General features: G+C 46.2%; 1 protein-coding gene across 1 annotated transcript; it reads right to left on the reverse strand.

Annotated features, from left to right (window-relative positions):
- Positions 1-379: 379 nt before the first annotated feature.
- On the reverse strand, positions 380-14,865 carry LOC148216828 (uncharacterized). The gene is made up of 3 exons (XM_088133242.1): positions 14,399-14,865; positions 14,032-14,281; positions 380-411 (listed from the first exon to the last, which is right to left on the reverse strand). The coding sequence occupies exons 1-3, from the start codon at positions 14,849-14,851 to the stop codon at positions 380-382; spliced, it is 735 nt and encodes a 244-aa protein (XP_087989368.1). The 5' UTR covers positions 14,852-14,865.
- Positions 14,866-15,269: the final 404 nt, after the last annotated feature.

Raw genomic sequence — 15,269 nt, forward strand, 5'->3', positions numbered from 1 at the left:
GAAACTTCATGTGTATTCATTTATTTGCTTTTCAGCTTGCAGCTTTGGTGGGTTAGGAATTCTAAGACCATTGCCCTTTCTAGAAAGGGGAAAGATGGAGAATGCAAAATATAAGTTTAATATAAATAATGTTAAGCCCAATAATTTAATCTGTGGATAAAAAGGGCAATGTGAATCTAACAACTTCAAAATAATATGATATAATCAATTTCAATAGCATTTCTTCCCTCCTCTTCAGTGGCAGATGCCAGCTATATACAATCAATACTGATTTGTTGTTCTTAATTATTCTGTTTCTACTTATGAGCAAACAGTGAGCTTCAAAAATTATATTTTCAGTGCAACTTACACATACTCCAACCAAGCAACAAAGGTTTCTTCACCTGTCCGTCCAGTGAACTAGATACACAGCTGCAAGAAAGAACAAGGCAGAATTAGCAACTGTTAGCAAATAAAATAAATATTTATACTCCTTCTACCTCAAGTCTCTTTCCCACTTGGCCAGGATGATGGAAATTTCTTCTGAGGATAGACAATTTGCCAGCAAGATGAACTGGTTTGAGGAAAAAGCACATTTAAATATGCAGGACACCACTTCAGCGTGTCCGGTTCTCACAGTCTGTGCTCATAAATGGGTAGAGTGGAGAAGGATAGTCCTCTTGGCCATGTTGTTAATAATCTAACTACAGGCTCCCAAGTTGTGACATCTGCCTATGAAATAGGATAGAGCAATCTTTGGTGGAGGGGAGATATTTAATTTTCTCAAGGTTGTTTCCCACCTTTCTGATTGTATGTCAAACTGTAAATGCTGACCCCAGGGTTGTCAGGGGTCAGTATATAGGTTACTTTTAATAGCATAATGGAAGGAATGGCATTTCCTATTCCTATTTCTATGCTATTCTTAGGTCCATTTTGTAGCATGATTCTTCTCTTGGAGGAGGCCCTATCCCTCCAAAGACAAGCACCTCTGAATCTAGTCCGCCTGAACTATTGCCATATCAGGCAGTTAAATACATTATATCTTTAAGTCCAGTTTATTTCCCATGGCTTCTGAGAACTGTAGCTTGCAAATGGGTGAGGATCCATTGGCGCTGTTGCAGAAGTACACTTATTCCAGCTGTTGGAATTAAATTATGGTCAGCAAAATAAACAAAGAGGTCAACAAATGTGTAGACCAGGAACCATAAATCGTTTTGGGTTGAGGGCACATATGAAATTTTGGAAGCATTTTGTGGGTGTTCTTGTAAAATGATTGCTGGGGGAGATTTGCTCATTCACCAAACTTTTGTTGGGGGACACAAAGTACACTTGATGGAAACTCCACCTTTTTCCCTTTGGCTCCCTAGTCCCTGCCGCAGAAGGCTCCCTGCTGGTCCAGATTATCTTTGTCATTTTTCTGGGCAGGTGAGCACACTAAAACAAAGCCTTGGGCTGCAGCTTCTGATTATTTTTATTTCCTGAGAAAGTATATGGATTCATTTAAGCATTCCTAGAAATAAAGGTGATGTGGAAAGTAGTGTCTTTGCAGAATATCATTTCTCTTTTGTAAAAAAAAAATCTAGTTTTTATTAGATTTATTTTTAACTATTTTTAAAAAGAGTGTTCAGAGGGAGACCACTTGCTTCATCGCGCTTGTCATATTTTATTTGTATCTTTTATGATTTATTGATTTGATTATAATTTCCTTGAGAGTTGGGTGGCATACATGCTTAATAAGTTATGATTATTTTTAATAATAATAATTTATATTTTTGTGCCTTTGTGGACGATTTTGTACAATTGTCTGGACACCTCCCTGCAGTTTTCTTGGCAAGATTTCAAAAGTGGTTTGCCATTGTCTCCTTCCTAGGGCTGAGAGGGAGTGACTGGCCCAAAGTCACCCAACTGGCTTTGTGCCCAAGGCAGGACTAGAACTCATGGTCTCCCGATTTCTAGCCTGGTACCTTAACCACTATACCAAATTGACTCATCCTATGTGTATACTCTTAAAATAATGATATACTGGTGCAATCATACACAAACCCATAATGAACAATAGGGTTAATTCTGTTAATAAAATTCAGTTGACATCAGCTGAGCATTTCTAGCAGCCTGAACCACATTTGGCCTTGCAAATGAAGATGTGATCATTATGCCCACCTGCAGAGCAATCCCGATTTTCATAAAGGTTTCCGTAGGATATCAGTTTGAATAATTATATTTGACATTTCACTTGATCAACAAAACAGTGGCCTACTTTTTCCTAAAGAAAACCACAAGGATCATCATATCTTTATACTAAGTGGTATACTGACATCAAAATGATCTGATTTGGGTATTTTTTTCCATATATTTGCAATGTTGTTTGGCTATCAGGTCTCTCTCTCTCTCTCTCTCTCTGTCCCTTTCTCTCTTTTTTTTGCTCAAAGCAAAGTACAAAAGAACCTCAGAATTTGCCTTGCCTTTTAACACTTCTTAATGTAAATGATATCAACCTGCTTTTATAGAACCCTCTCTTCCCTCTTGTTTTAATGCCAGAAATATCAAAAATACCTTTTCTGATTTTTCATTGTCTATGGGTTAAGTTAAATCCTAACAGGTACAATGAAACTAAGTGTAACTAGGAAAAAAGAATTCAGTTTTTAAAATAAAGGGGATTTTTTTTTTTACTGATTTTAAAGTTAAGAAAATTGATTTTATTGTAATGTTAAAGAAAAAAAAATACATTGTTTTCTACAAACAAACAAATTCCTCCCCCCCGCCCCCCCGGGAGGTTTGTGTATTCTGGCAAATGCAGAATGCATATGCCCGGGAGCTAACCATGGCTCTTATTCACATATGAAGAGAGATTACTTTGTCCCTCCCTTTGCTGGAAAAAAAACAAAACCCAGTTCCTCAAGAGTAGTAGTGGACCAGCGCTAGAAGTAGTGGTGTTCACCACCTCCTCATAGCCTCTGATTAAAAGCCTCTGGAATTTCTGAGAAAAGAAAAGTGCAAGAGATCTTTCAGCTATTGCTATTTTAGCAGAAATGCATAAAAGTCTAACCAAGAACATGCATTAAGAATTTCTTTATTTTTCTGTGTTGCACAAGTCTAATTTCTTATCACTCTGTATTGTGTAGGAAGATGTCAGATTTTTCCCCATAGTTTTCTTCTAATATGTAATGCTTAAAATACTGTAAGACTTTGGGGTGAAGAATTATGATAGACCACCACTATTTTTAGTCTCCCTGTGGCACTTCATTTTTTTTATATGTTTCTTTTAAACTGCTGTTTAAAAGAAGGCAAGACAAGACCCAATGGGTAAAATAGGAACCAATGAGTGGAAGCTTTACAGTGAGAGATCCAGACCTGAACTAAGGAGGAACTCCCTGGCTGTGAGAGCTATTAAGTGGTTGAATAGCCTTCTGGAACCATGGGTGCTCCATCACTGGAGGTTTTTCAAGGAAAGATTGGACAGCCATTTGCCTGGGAGGGTCTGAAGATTCCTGCACTGGGCAGGGAGTTGGATCTGAAGACCCCCAAGGTCTTTTCCAAACCTTTGATTCTATGTTCTTCCTCTTTGAATGTCTGCATTTTAAATTTGAAGTTAATAAGGGCTTTAACATTTTATCTTTTTATATACATTTGGTTTTCTTTGTCTCAGGTGAGATTGGGCTATTTCCTATGAAGGGCTGTATCATCTAGTCACATGCCTCTATGTTACATAGCTAGAAGGTTGCACTATTGAAATTAGTATTACTATTAGTATTATTGCAATTTAATCTTTAAATCATCAGAAAGGCAGCACAGATTCTGAGAGCCTTGTCTCACACACCAAGAAACTGGGGAGAGCACCAGAAGAGGCTCCCCTGTGAAGATAGGTGATTGCAGTGGGTGAAGAAAGAAATAGAGGGCTTCTGGGAAGGGAGGTTCGAGATTTCCAGCCTTCCACTTTACAGACTCAGCTACCGAACACAGGTAGTTAAAAAAAAAGTCACAAAATCATTATACCAGCATAAAAGCATCCTTAAACATTAAAAACAGCAATAAAACCATCAGAACAGTTTAGAAGACCAGAGTGAAAAAGAGAAGTCTTCACCTTGGTTCTAAAAGCAGAGAATGAAGCAGCCAATTGCCACCTGGAAAGGAATGCACTGTTTTGGTTTGGAAAAGCAAGAAAGAAACACTTTCTTACAATCCTGCACATGAAAGAAGCTGCTCCTGGACATCTTGATAATCAGGCAGATTCATAAAGAAAGAAGTGATCTCTTAAGTACACAGGCCATAAACCCAAAGTGAGCACTCATGGGCCACCATCTATTTTTGTAGCCATGGAAACTATCACACTTCCAAAATTTGGAAGGAAATCAGCGAGTAACAGAGGCCTGGTTTCCTGCCAAATTCAGGCAGGGGGAAAACCCCAATTAATTAGGTATATTAGGTAAAAGGTAAAGCACCCTCAGGTCATGCTCAGTTTCTCGTGACTTCATGGACACATTCAAATAATTTTGTTTTGCTGTGTTTTTAATTAAAGGTAGTCCTCACTTATCAACTACCTTGTTTAGTGACCATTCAAAGTTATGACGGTGTAAAAAAAAAGTTTTGTGACCAATCCTCACATTTACAACCATCACAGCATTCCATGCTCATGTGATTGCCATTTGGGCGCTTCTCAAATGGTGCACATTTACGACTGTCTCAGTGTCCCATGATCACGTGATCACCATTTGCATGCTTCCCAACTGGCTTGGAACAAGCAGAGTTAATGGAGAACACAGAAGTAAAATCGCAAGCCACAATCATATAGTATTTTGCTAAATGACTGCAGTGACTCACTTAACCGAATGGGAAGTGATGTCATTAATCTGTTATGGTCATGTGACTTTCTGCTTAGCAACCATGATGCTTAGCAACAGAGTTGCTGATCCCAATCGTGATCACTAAGTGAGGATTACCTGTATTAGTGAAATATAACAAATACACACATACACACAAAGAGATGTGGATGGCCCCAACTCTCTTTGCTTTCCAGATGGCTGTTAACACTGTGTGTATGTTTATGAAATTATTTTGTGGTGCTTCAGTTATTTTTTCTTCTATTGTATTATTTTAATCAGTCATGGGTTTATATATTGTTTTGTATGTACTGTGCACCACCCAGAGTTATGTATTCAAGATGGGCAGCCATATAAATTTTCTAAAAAAAGAGAAAAGAAACAAGGGTACTAATACAATTATTATTGTATTATAGAACACAATAAAAATATAAAAACACTAAAATGTGGAGGGGGGAGGAAAGAATGAAAGGAAAAAAGAGACCTATATAATATGAACACATAATTAGATCAATCCTATGCTGGTCTATGACTAATAAACAATTCAATTGTTCAACAATTCTTTAAGATATTATTAAATCTGGACCACAGAGAAATATAGTGTTGCATTTTAGAATATTTCTAATAAAATGGATTGTTGGTTTCACTCCAAACATAAAATCTCTTAAAATTTCTAATATTCCAGGTATCTCTGAAACTCCTAGGACATCCAGCACATATTGTTTTGTCAAGATAGGCTTTAATTGTATATATTGCCAAGTGAATGATTTCACAAGCATACTTTTCTGGACAATAGTATAGAAGTGGTTTGCCCCTGACTCGCTTTGGATTGTTTTTCTATTTCCTAATCTAACCTACAATTCTCACCTTCCCAGGACCTTAGGTCCAACCTATCTAGGGCTAATAACAATGCCAAGACTATTTAGCATCCAAGCCAAATTGATTCAGTCAAGTACTGTCACTTGTTAAGGTCAAAGTTCAGCGTACCTTAAACAACAAAACCCTGCCACCAAAATTGTCCAACTCCACAACCCTGAAGAAAATATCAGCTCTGGGCCTCTTCTTGTCAGAATAAACAGAGGGAATCCAGACTGTGTTTTATCACTCAATGAAATAGATGGACTGGTCTCTGAAATGATGTTAACAACTGGATTTATGCAACGTGATAAATCATGCTAAGCCTTTGTTTACAAATCAGAATGGCTAAGTTCACACTAAATACTAAACCAAACCAAATAACCCCCATAATAGTTTAATTCACCTGGCAGACTAATCACTGTATAGTTCCATGCATTTCCCAGAACCCCAGAAAAAAGCTTAATTCATTAATTCATTAACCAGGTTAAGTATATTGGGTGAGTGTCTGAAAGCAGCATATTTAATCAAAGCCGCCATTTGTTCAGGCTGCAAGAGAAATGGCTGAAAATTGAATTAGACATTTTCAAAGCCTGGTGTATCCTTTTATATTACTATGCTGAAGCTGAATATTTGCTTTTTTCATTTATTAGTAATTTAGTGTTTGATTTCATTCTTGTGTGTGCAAAGCTCTATAATAGCATATTAGTAGTAGTAGTAACAGTAGTAGTATCATTATCACTATTATCATCTTAAATTGATTAATAATATACCAGTCTCAATCAGCTATTAACAAGCCAGTCATTAAAACAAGAAAACCAGCATTTGTACTATTTATGCTTAGTTAAATCCCAGATATAAATCTTAAAAAGATTTCATGTATCTTTGATAGTTTGACATGTTTTTCTTTTCCAAAGTTTGCATGCATATTCTGAGAGTAGGGGATCCCTGATATAGCTGGGAGACAGCACAATGAGCAGTTAAGAAAAGCTGTTCTTCCCAGATGCAAAAACTTGAAAATTAGCCTTTTCAAAGCTCCATAATCTTATTTTCAAGCTCTAATTAGACGACCTTCTTTGTCAAAAACACCAAAGCCTTATTTGGGGAGGGAGTCTGGTTCATCAGCTTCAGACGGATTAAAAGTACTCTTTTATTTATATTAGCTATCAAACCAAATTCAAAAGGACTTTATTAAGTTTGTTTTAATGTCAAAATGAGCATGAAGTTAAAGTGAAACTGACTGCCTTTTGGTAAAATTACCATGGCAAATTAAACATAGTTAAAAGCCCATGTATACACTCAACAAACAGATGAACAGACAAGCACAAGCAAGTTATATTTGCTTCAATGGTTGGGAAATTTAAAAAGGTTATCAACCTTTGGTTAGGGTTTGCTTCATAATTTATTCCCCACAACAGGGAAGTTGGTAGAGTAAGCAACACACATAAAAAAAACAGGTACATTAGTGTGACCACTCCTGAACAGATATAGCCTGGCCATCATTACCTGCTGTTCTACTAAACTCTAGAAGTGACCATTGAAGACCATTAGAAAATGGCCTGACATTACTGTCCACTGAACTATATCATACAAGTGACAGAGTTTTTAAGAGAGAAAAGACAAACCACTAGGGTCATTTTATACCAGAAGTGTATATTAATTTATCCACTACTGTGGAAGAAACCTATTGTCCCTCATCATATTTCAGCTGATTTCTTATCCTTCATGTCTACAGTAGCTGCTAGCAATGAATAGCTGTTACCAGGTTCTAAGCCCACCAAAGAAACAAGATGAATTCTAGGTCCATTACAAAACAGAATCCAGAGGTAGGATTTATGAATAATGCAATAGCATTATTATGAAAAGCAGGAGGGACAAGGTAAACATATTTGATGAATTTTATAAAATTACTGCTTCAGAGGGCTCAAAAGTCCCCAGACAGAGCTGTTCTCTTCCTTCCTTGAGTTGGCAGAAATCTATATTGGCAGGATAAAATCGGCTAAGCCCATTGTCAATTCTTAACCTGCTTCTGCTCCCAGTCATGGCTGTCACCTGATTTCCCTCCAGGGTAAGAAATGACGTAGCCTAACAGGTATAAAGGTTGAAGCTGGGGAGATGGGAACCAATGCTGTCAAGCCAGAGAGAACCAGGTGCAAACACTGAGCAGGTACCTCCCCTAATCACAAGGCTGGGAAAAGAACAGCCCAAGTCTGTTGACTCAAAAAACATGGGAGGAAATAGGATCTAAATCTTGCGGCTGGCGTCGTGTGTGTTAATTTGTTTTGCAGGAAGTCGTTTTTCTGCATATATCTGACTTCTTTCTTGTCTGCAATAAAGTAACGTATATTGTGTTGCATCAGGGAACCTTCTGCTACTACAGTGTTGTCCAAACTTGGCCACTTTAGAGATGTATTCCAGTGTCATGTGTAAAGTCTGCTTTTTGCACCTCAAGATTGTGGAGGTGCAGAAAGCAGGGGGGAAATGCTAGTTTAATACAGCTAAAAATGATATAAGGCTGTATTAAAGGGCTGTAAGCTGTTGGCTAGGTTAGAAAGTTGAAGAAACGTCCCAGAATCAGACAGTAGCAAACCACTTCTGTAACTTCAACTGTAAAAATTACATAGAGGCATCCATGAAGTTAGCAGGTGTCAAGTTTGACTGAAAGGGCTTTTTCCCTTTTCCTTGGGTCAGTTATAACAATCTTGGTTTACTGTCCAGATGCCTTCTGCTCTCCTTTCTCACATACCATGATGCAAAAATTATCTTGTTTAAACTAATGTTTCCTGTGACACCCAGGCCCTGAAATAATAATAATAATAATAATAATAATAATAATTATTATTATTATTATTATTATTATTTATTTGATTTGTCCCCGCCCATCTCCCCACAACGGGGGACTCTGGGCAGCTTACAACAAAGTAAAATCAGATATACAATTAAAAGTTATAAAAACCAAACATTACAAAAATAAAAAAGCTAAAAAATCCAAGAGGCCGATAGGGGCCATACCAGGCCGCTAATGGGCCAGCCAACCCCATTTCTGATATCCTCCCTCCCCGCCCCAGGCCAGATGGCAGGGCCAGGTCTTCAAATCCCTCCGAAAGGCCTGGAGTGAGGGGACCTGTCTCACCTCCGGGGGCAAGATGTTCCAAAGGGTGGGGGCCACAGCAGAGAAGGCCCACCTTCTGGACCCCGCTAGTCGAAGTTCTTTTACCACAGGGATCCGAAGCATGCCCTCTCTGTGAGATCAGGTGGGATGGGTTGAGATCGTGGGGGCGAGGCGGTCCTTCAGGTAACCTGGCCCCATGCCATGTAGGGCTTTAAAGGTGATAACCAACACCTTGAATTGGACCCGGAAGCAAACTGGCACCCAATGCAGCTCACGGAGCAGAGGTGTTATATGGGTCCTTCGGGCCCCAAAAATTGCTTGCGTGGCCGCATTCTGGACCAGCTGCAGCTTCCAGATATTCTTCAAGAGTAGCCCCATGTAGAGCGCATTGCAGTAGTCTATCTGGGAGATAACGAGGGCATGAGTGACTGTTCGCAAGGCATCCTGATCCAGGAAAGGGCGTAACTGGTGCACAACCTGAAGCTGTGCAAAAGCCCTCCTGGCCACGGCTGCCACCTGCTCTTCGAGCAGGAGCCGTGAGTCCAGGAGGACCCCCAGATTACGCACTGGGTCTATCTGGGGCAGTGCTACCCCATCCAAGACCAAAGATGACAACGTCCTGGATACAGAGGAGCCAGTAACCCACAGCCACTCCGTCTTGCCAGGGTTCAGCTGGAGCCTGTTGTTCCCCATCCAGACCCTCACAGCCTCCAGGCACAGCAAGAGGGCGGTCACGGCATCACTTACCTCACCAGGGATGGAGATGTATAGTTGAGTATCATCAGCATACTGATGATACCTCATCCCATGATAACAGGTGATCTCACCCAGCCGTTTCATATAGATGTTGAAAAGGAGCGGAGAGAGAACCGAACCCTGCGGCACCCCACAAAGAAGGGGCCGAGGATGGGACCTCTTGCTCCCTATCACCACCGACTGGGATCGGCCCTGGAGAAAGGAGGTGAACCAGCACAAAACTGTGCCACCCACCCCCATATCCCTGAGCCGTCCCAATAGGATACTGTGGTCGACGGTATCGAACGCCGCTGAGAGATCAAGGAGAGCAAGGATGGTCGCACTACCATCATCCCACTCCCACCAGAGATCATCCATAAGTGCGACCAATGCCGTTTCCGTTCCATAGCCGGGCCTGAAACCGGACTGATAAGGGTCCAGATAATCTGTTTCCTCCAGGACCCTTTGGAGCTGCGAAGCCACCACTTTCTCAACCACCTTCCCCAAGAAGGGGAGGTGGGAGATTGGACGAAAGTTGTCCAGTACAGTAGGATCCAGGGAGGGCTTCTTGAGGAGGGGGTGCACCAACGCCTCTTTAAAGGGTGTTGGAAACATTCCCTCCTGCAAGGATGCCCTAACCATCGCCTGGATCCAACCACATGTCACCTCCCGAGCTGCTTTCACCAGCCAGGAGGGGCATGGGTCCAGATGACAAGTGGTGGCCCTCACAGTCCGGAGGATTCTGTCCACTTCCTCAGGAACCACAGGATCAAACCATTCCCAGCTAACTAGGCAAGAACGATCCCCTGGTATCTCCCCAGACCCTGCACCACGCTCGGAATCCAACTTGGAATGAATCCGAGTGATTTTATCCTGCAGGTGCTGGGCAAATTCCTCCGTGTGGCCCTGCAAATGAACCACCACATCCCCCTTACCAAGGAGGGACCTGGTGATCCCAAACAGGACCGCCGGGCGGCACTCTGCAGACGCAATAAGGGCAGGGAAATACTGGTTTAGTCCCTAATTATGATACTAGGTCCCATAACTGCCTAGTTGCCCCGTTGCCAGAATGGAACAGCACCCATTTTTGGAGAGCAGAAATGGATGAGGTCAGCCTTTCTCATCTCCCTACATTGCAATTCAACCCCCAGGTGTGTTTTCCTGCTGCAATATGAAAGTGGTCTCTTTGTGTCACCTCGAGCCACCTGGTCTGGTCTGGCTGGAACACTTCATTTCCTTGCAAGCGGCCCCAACAGTTCATTAGCTGCTTGGCAGGGGAAGAAACGCCCCTCAGTGACATCACCTTTATATTCATGTTAAAATAATCCTGTGCATAAAAGCTTTGCTTCATATGTAGCTTGCTGGTTTGAAACCCAGAAAAAAAATTAACTTATTTTTTCCTTTCTTTCAGCTAGCTAGCTTCCTTTCTTAGCTAGCTGAGAATTATATGCATAGGCATATACTTCATCTATATGTATAGTAAATACAGGGCTCCATTGTTTCATTGTTTCTCCCATGACTTGAAGTATTTATTTTTTTTTAAAGGCCCTCAGCGGAATAATGAAAGCTAGTGAACTATCTAGCTGAAGGAAAGAAAAAAAGTTTTTTTTTAAAAAAATTTCTACTGGATTTTTAACCAACACCATCTTGTATAGGAGGCAAAAACTGTTAATCACTGTGCTATTATAGCATTAAAGATAAAAAGAAGATCTAGACTTCATTAGAATGAAAAGAATGGATTTTTTCTTCTAAGAGTGGCAATTAGGTGTGCCTGCATATACAGGTAGTCCCTGGGTTAAGAACACACGGTTATGGATGATCCATAGTTAAGAAAGGAGCCTATTGTAGCAAAATTCAAGTTAAATACACAATGGTTCGAGTTAATCACACAATACTACTTATACGGTATTATACAATAATACTGTTCTGGCTTACATACAAATTTGACTTAAGAACAGACTTTGGGAACGGGACTCATTCTTAAACTGGGGACTGCCTGTATGTGCATTTTGATGCTTTAAGTATGTATATAGAATGTAACTTTACTTTGTATTGATATATTTTTGGAAATAAGTGGATATATTTGGTGTGAGGTTTGCCCCGTTCGACAGAGAAACTCTCGTGACACGTGTGGTTCACAAAGAAGGTTTACTCATGCGTAACGTAGTAGTCACAAGCAAAGCCAGGACTGGCTTGGTACAATTGCATCACTTGTTATATTCCCCCCTTCCCGCGCTTTTTTCCCGCCCCGCGATCACGTTGCTGCTGCGGATTATTGGCCCCCCCAATAATCCCCCTTGATTGTCCATGATGGCAGGTTCGGTCAGGGTCCATTGTCCTTGATGGGCAGTCCCCCCCGGCTTGGGTTGGTCCCTCCCCGTTACGTGCAAGCCCGAGGGTTCTGTGCTGCGTGCGATCTTGTTTCGCTGCCTGCGGCCCCGTTCATTGTTGGCTCGCGCCGTTATCAGTTTATAGTTAAAAGCTTCCGCTGCGGTTTTCCTGTTTGGCTGGCCGCAGGTGGCTCGTTAATTAGCGGCGCTTTCAGTTCCTCTTTTCCTCGCTAGCTACCGCCGGAGGATTCCGCGTGGTCTGGTTGCGAGCTTCCCTGCAGCCCCGTGCTTCCCTGAAGCCTCCTGCTGACCGAACCTGACATGCCGCCCCCCTGAAGACAAGTCCCCCTCTTAATTGGGCTACTAGGGTGTTGCCCCCCTATCTGCCATAACGGTGTGCCTTTCCTTGGCTAAGTCACTTATAGGATGGGTCCCCGAAGGTTCTCCTTCCCCTCCTTCCCTTCCTTCGCCGCTGCGCACGTCGAGCAGCTGGCCACGTACTCCCTCGTATCCCTCCGGAGAGACGGCCACCAGAACTGTTCACGCAGGAGGTGGAAAGTCCTAACAAACCCACAGTGTCCCGTAGTGTCCTCGGTGTGCCCTCTCCGGAGCACATCCACCCGGCAAGCTTCTGGAACGTAGAGCCTCCCCTTGTGCTCCCAGCAGGTCCCTTGTTTCGTCAGGGAGTCCTTGTTGTTTACTAACCAGGGGTCTCCCTCGCTCGCCTCTGCACAGCGCCGCCTCAGCTCCGGCTCGGCTCCCCTCCCCTGCTTCTCCCTTGGGGGTTGGGCTCCGCCTTTCGCCTCCAGCTGGGTCGTCCTTGTTGGGTCCCTGGATTCGAGCGGCGGCTCCCTCAGTGTCCTACAACCTTCCAGGTTCCCCTGGCCGCGGCCAGGTCCCGGTCTATCGCCGGTTGCTTCACTCACGCTTGGCGCGGACCAGTCGGCTCCCGGCGCCGCTCCTGCCCCCGCTCTTGATGCCAGTGTGATCGCCGCCTGCTTTGCCACGGGGCCCTCGGGTCCCGCTGCCACCGTCTCTGCTGTAGCCGACCCCTGCGTTGCTGCGGGGCCCTTCGTTGTCGATGCCACCGCCACCTCGGCGGTCTCTGACCCCTCTCGTTTGTTGGTCGCCCTCGGCGCCATCCTCGTATTCGCCTGACGGGCGGTTGGTCGCCTGGGCCCCGCTGCTGTCGCTGCTGCGGCTTGCCGGCCCTCGGCTCTCCGTCGCGCAGTTGCCACCTCGCCTAGCTCCGTGGGGTCCTCAGCTCCCACGCCGCCTCCGCGGCTCGACCTGGCTTCCCCGGTGGTGCCGTCGAATCGCACCGTCTCTGCTGCCACGCTCTCTCGTGCGCTTGCCGCCTCGGCTCCTCTGCCGGTCTCCCTCGGCGCCGCCCTCGCCGCGTGTGCAGTTGGTTTCCCGGGCTCTATTGCCGCCGCTGCGGCAGCTCGCCGGCCCTCGGCTTGCCGTCGCCCAGCCGCCACCTCGCCGGGTTCTGTGGGGCCCCCTGTTCTCGTGCCACCTCCGCAGCTCGACCCCGTCTGCTCGGTGGTGCCGCCGAACCGCACCGTCTTGGCCACCCAATCGATGTGTGGGTTCTGGAGCGTAAGCCATGCCAGCCCCAGCACTAGTGCATGGCCGGCCCCCGGGGCAACTACTAAGCCTAGCTCCTCCCGGCTTGTCCCCACTGTCAAACCGACCGGCTCAGTGCGATACTGCGCTGGTTCCCCCCCTGCCGTCGATCCATCCAACTGGCTGAGTGCGAGGGGCTTCCTGAGTCTCCTCACGCTGAGCCCCAGCGCGGATGCCAGTACCAGGTGGATCAGGCAGTGGGTGCATCCCGAATCCAGCAAGGCATCGACTTTCGCCTCTGCTTCTGATCTCACCCCCTTGAGGTGGACCCTGATCCTCATGGGCGAGTAGCTTCTTCTGTCCCGCCCTTCCTCACGCTGCCACTCTGTTGGCTGCTCTGGGGTGCGCCTCAGCGTCGCCGGCCATCGCCTCCCGCTGGCTCGCTCTCCCCTCCTCGCAGAGCCGGGCTTCCTCGTGAGCCAGCCGGCTCCGCTGCACACCGCTCCACTAGCTGCTGTCTCCTCCCAGGATCGGTCGGGGTCCCTTATAGCCGGGAATCGCCAGCCCCCGTCCTTTGTGCAGCTCGCCAAGACCCCCTGCCTCGAGGGACACTGCACCATCCGATGCCCCTTGCCTCCACACCGGTAGCAGGTCCCTGCAGTCTGCCGGGCGTTTCCAATCTCGATCCTCTGCCGTCGGCTCCTGCGCCTCGCCTCCGGTGCCGCCTCACTTTGGTCCGCTGTGGCTGGTATCGGGGCTCGCGCCTCTCGCTTCCCCGGGTCTCCGGCATCCCCCGCCGTCTCCACCAGCCAGCTCCACTTCACTAGAGCCTCCAGGTCGTCCCTACTGGGTGCTCCCCCCTGGATCTCTGAGTGGAGCCTGTCCTGCACAGGGAGATAGGTTAGTGGCTTGGGGCGCCCCGAGAGCTCGCTCCTTGAGCTCCTGAATCGGGGCGCTTCTGCTGGCCGCCGACCCCCCTTCGCGCTCCCCGTCAGGCTGACCACTTCTGCTAGCCTGGTCTCCACGCCGCCCTCTGCGGCTGCCCCAGCCGGGGCCCTGGGTCCGCCACTCCATGCCTCCCGCATGCCCGGTACAGCTGTCGTCTGCTGCTGGAGGTCGCCCTCCAGCCCGTCCAGCCTCTCCTCCGGCTCCTGGCTCCTGGACCCTGCGCCGCTGCTCCCGGGAACCGCACGTCCCGTCAAGCCCTCTGGCTCCGTCCCGCTGCTGAGCGCCCGCTTGGCGCCCCGCGAACTGGCCGTGGTTGTGGGTCCTCTCTTCCTCACGCTAGGGACTGGAGTCATCTGCGCAACCTCTGGTCTAGGCTCCGTGCAGTTTCTTGAGGTCGTATCCTCACTGCTGCCGGTATCGCCCGATTCCTTCTTCGCCTGCGACTCTGCCCCTGGGGCCTTGCCCCGCCGGAAGATGGTCTGCAACATCACTTGGACAGCATCCATCCGCTGCTCGATCTTGGCCTCCAGTCGGGTGAATCGTTCCTCACGCTCTCGGGCCTCGGGTTCCAAGTCACTACTCGTCGCGACCCCCCATGCTGGCGACCCGTTGGGGCTCCTGCCCCCGCCGAACGACCACCCGTCCTCTGGCGCCCTCTTGGCTGTGTCCGTGCGCCATTCGCCCCGGACTGGTCCCGCCATCACGCCTTCGGATCTGGGCTCCTGGTAGCCCAGCTGGCACGCGGTTTCCCCATCGCTTGCCATCTCCTGGTGCCGTTAATCAATTCCTCTCCGGTCTTGGCTGCAGGGAAAGAAAGGTGAGCGCTCCTCGGTGTGTACCGGGTAGCACTCAATGTGAGTCCTGGCTTTATGTGAGGTTTGCCCCTTTCGACAGAGAAACTCTCGTGACATCGCCGGCCCCCGT

This window comes from Python bivittatus, unplaced genomic scaffold, assembly GCF_059951505.1.
Source record: "Python bivittatus isolate LINGU-HERP-01145 unplaced genomic scaffold, Pbiv_v1 ctg000070_np1212, whole genome shotgun sequence".
NCBI lineage: Eukaryota > Metazoa > Chordata > Lepidosauria > Squamata > Pythonidae > Python > Python bivittatus.

Excerpts from the sequence above, each read along its gene's own strand:
- LOC148216828 (XM_088133242.1), bottom strand. The coding sequence starts at position 14,851 with ATGGATGCTGTCCAAGTGATGTTGCAGACCATCTTCCGGCGGGGCAAG. Across the intron at positions 14,282-14,398 it reads AGACCAGGCTAGCAGAAGTG|GACAGGCTCCACTCAGAGAT; the intron begins GTCAGCCTGACG and ends CTCCCTGTGCAG. Across the intron at positions 412-14,031 it reads GACCTGCTACCGGTGTGGAG|CTGTGTATCTAGTTCACTGG; the intron begins GCAAGGGGCATC and ends TCTTTCTTGCAG.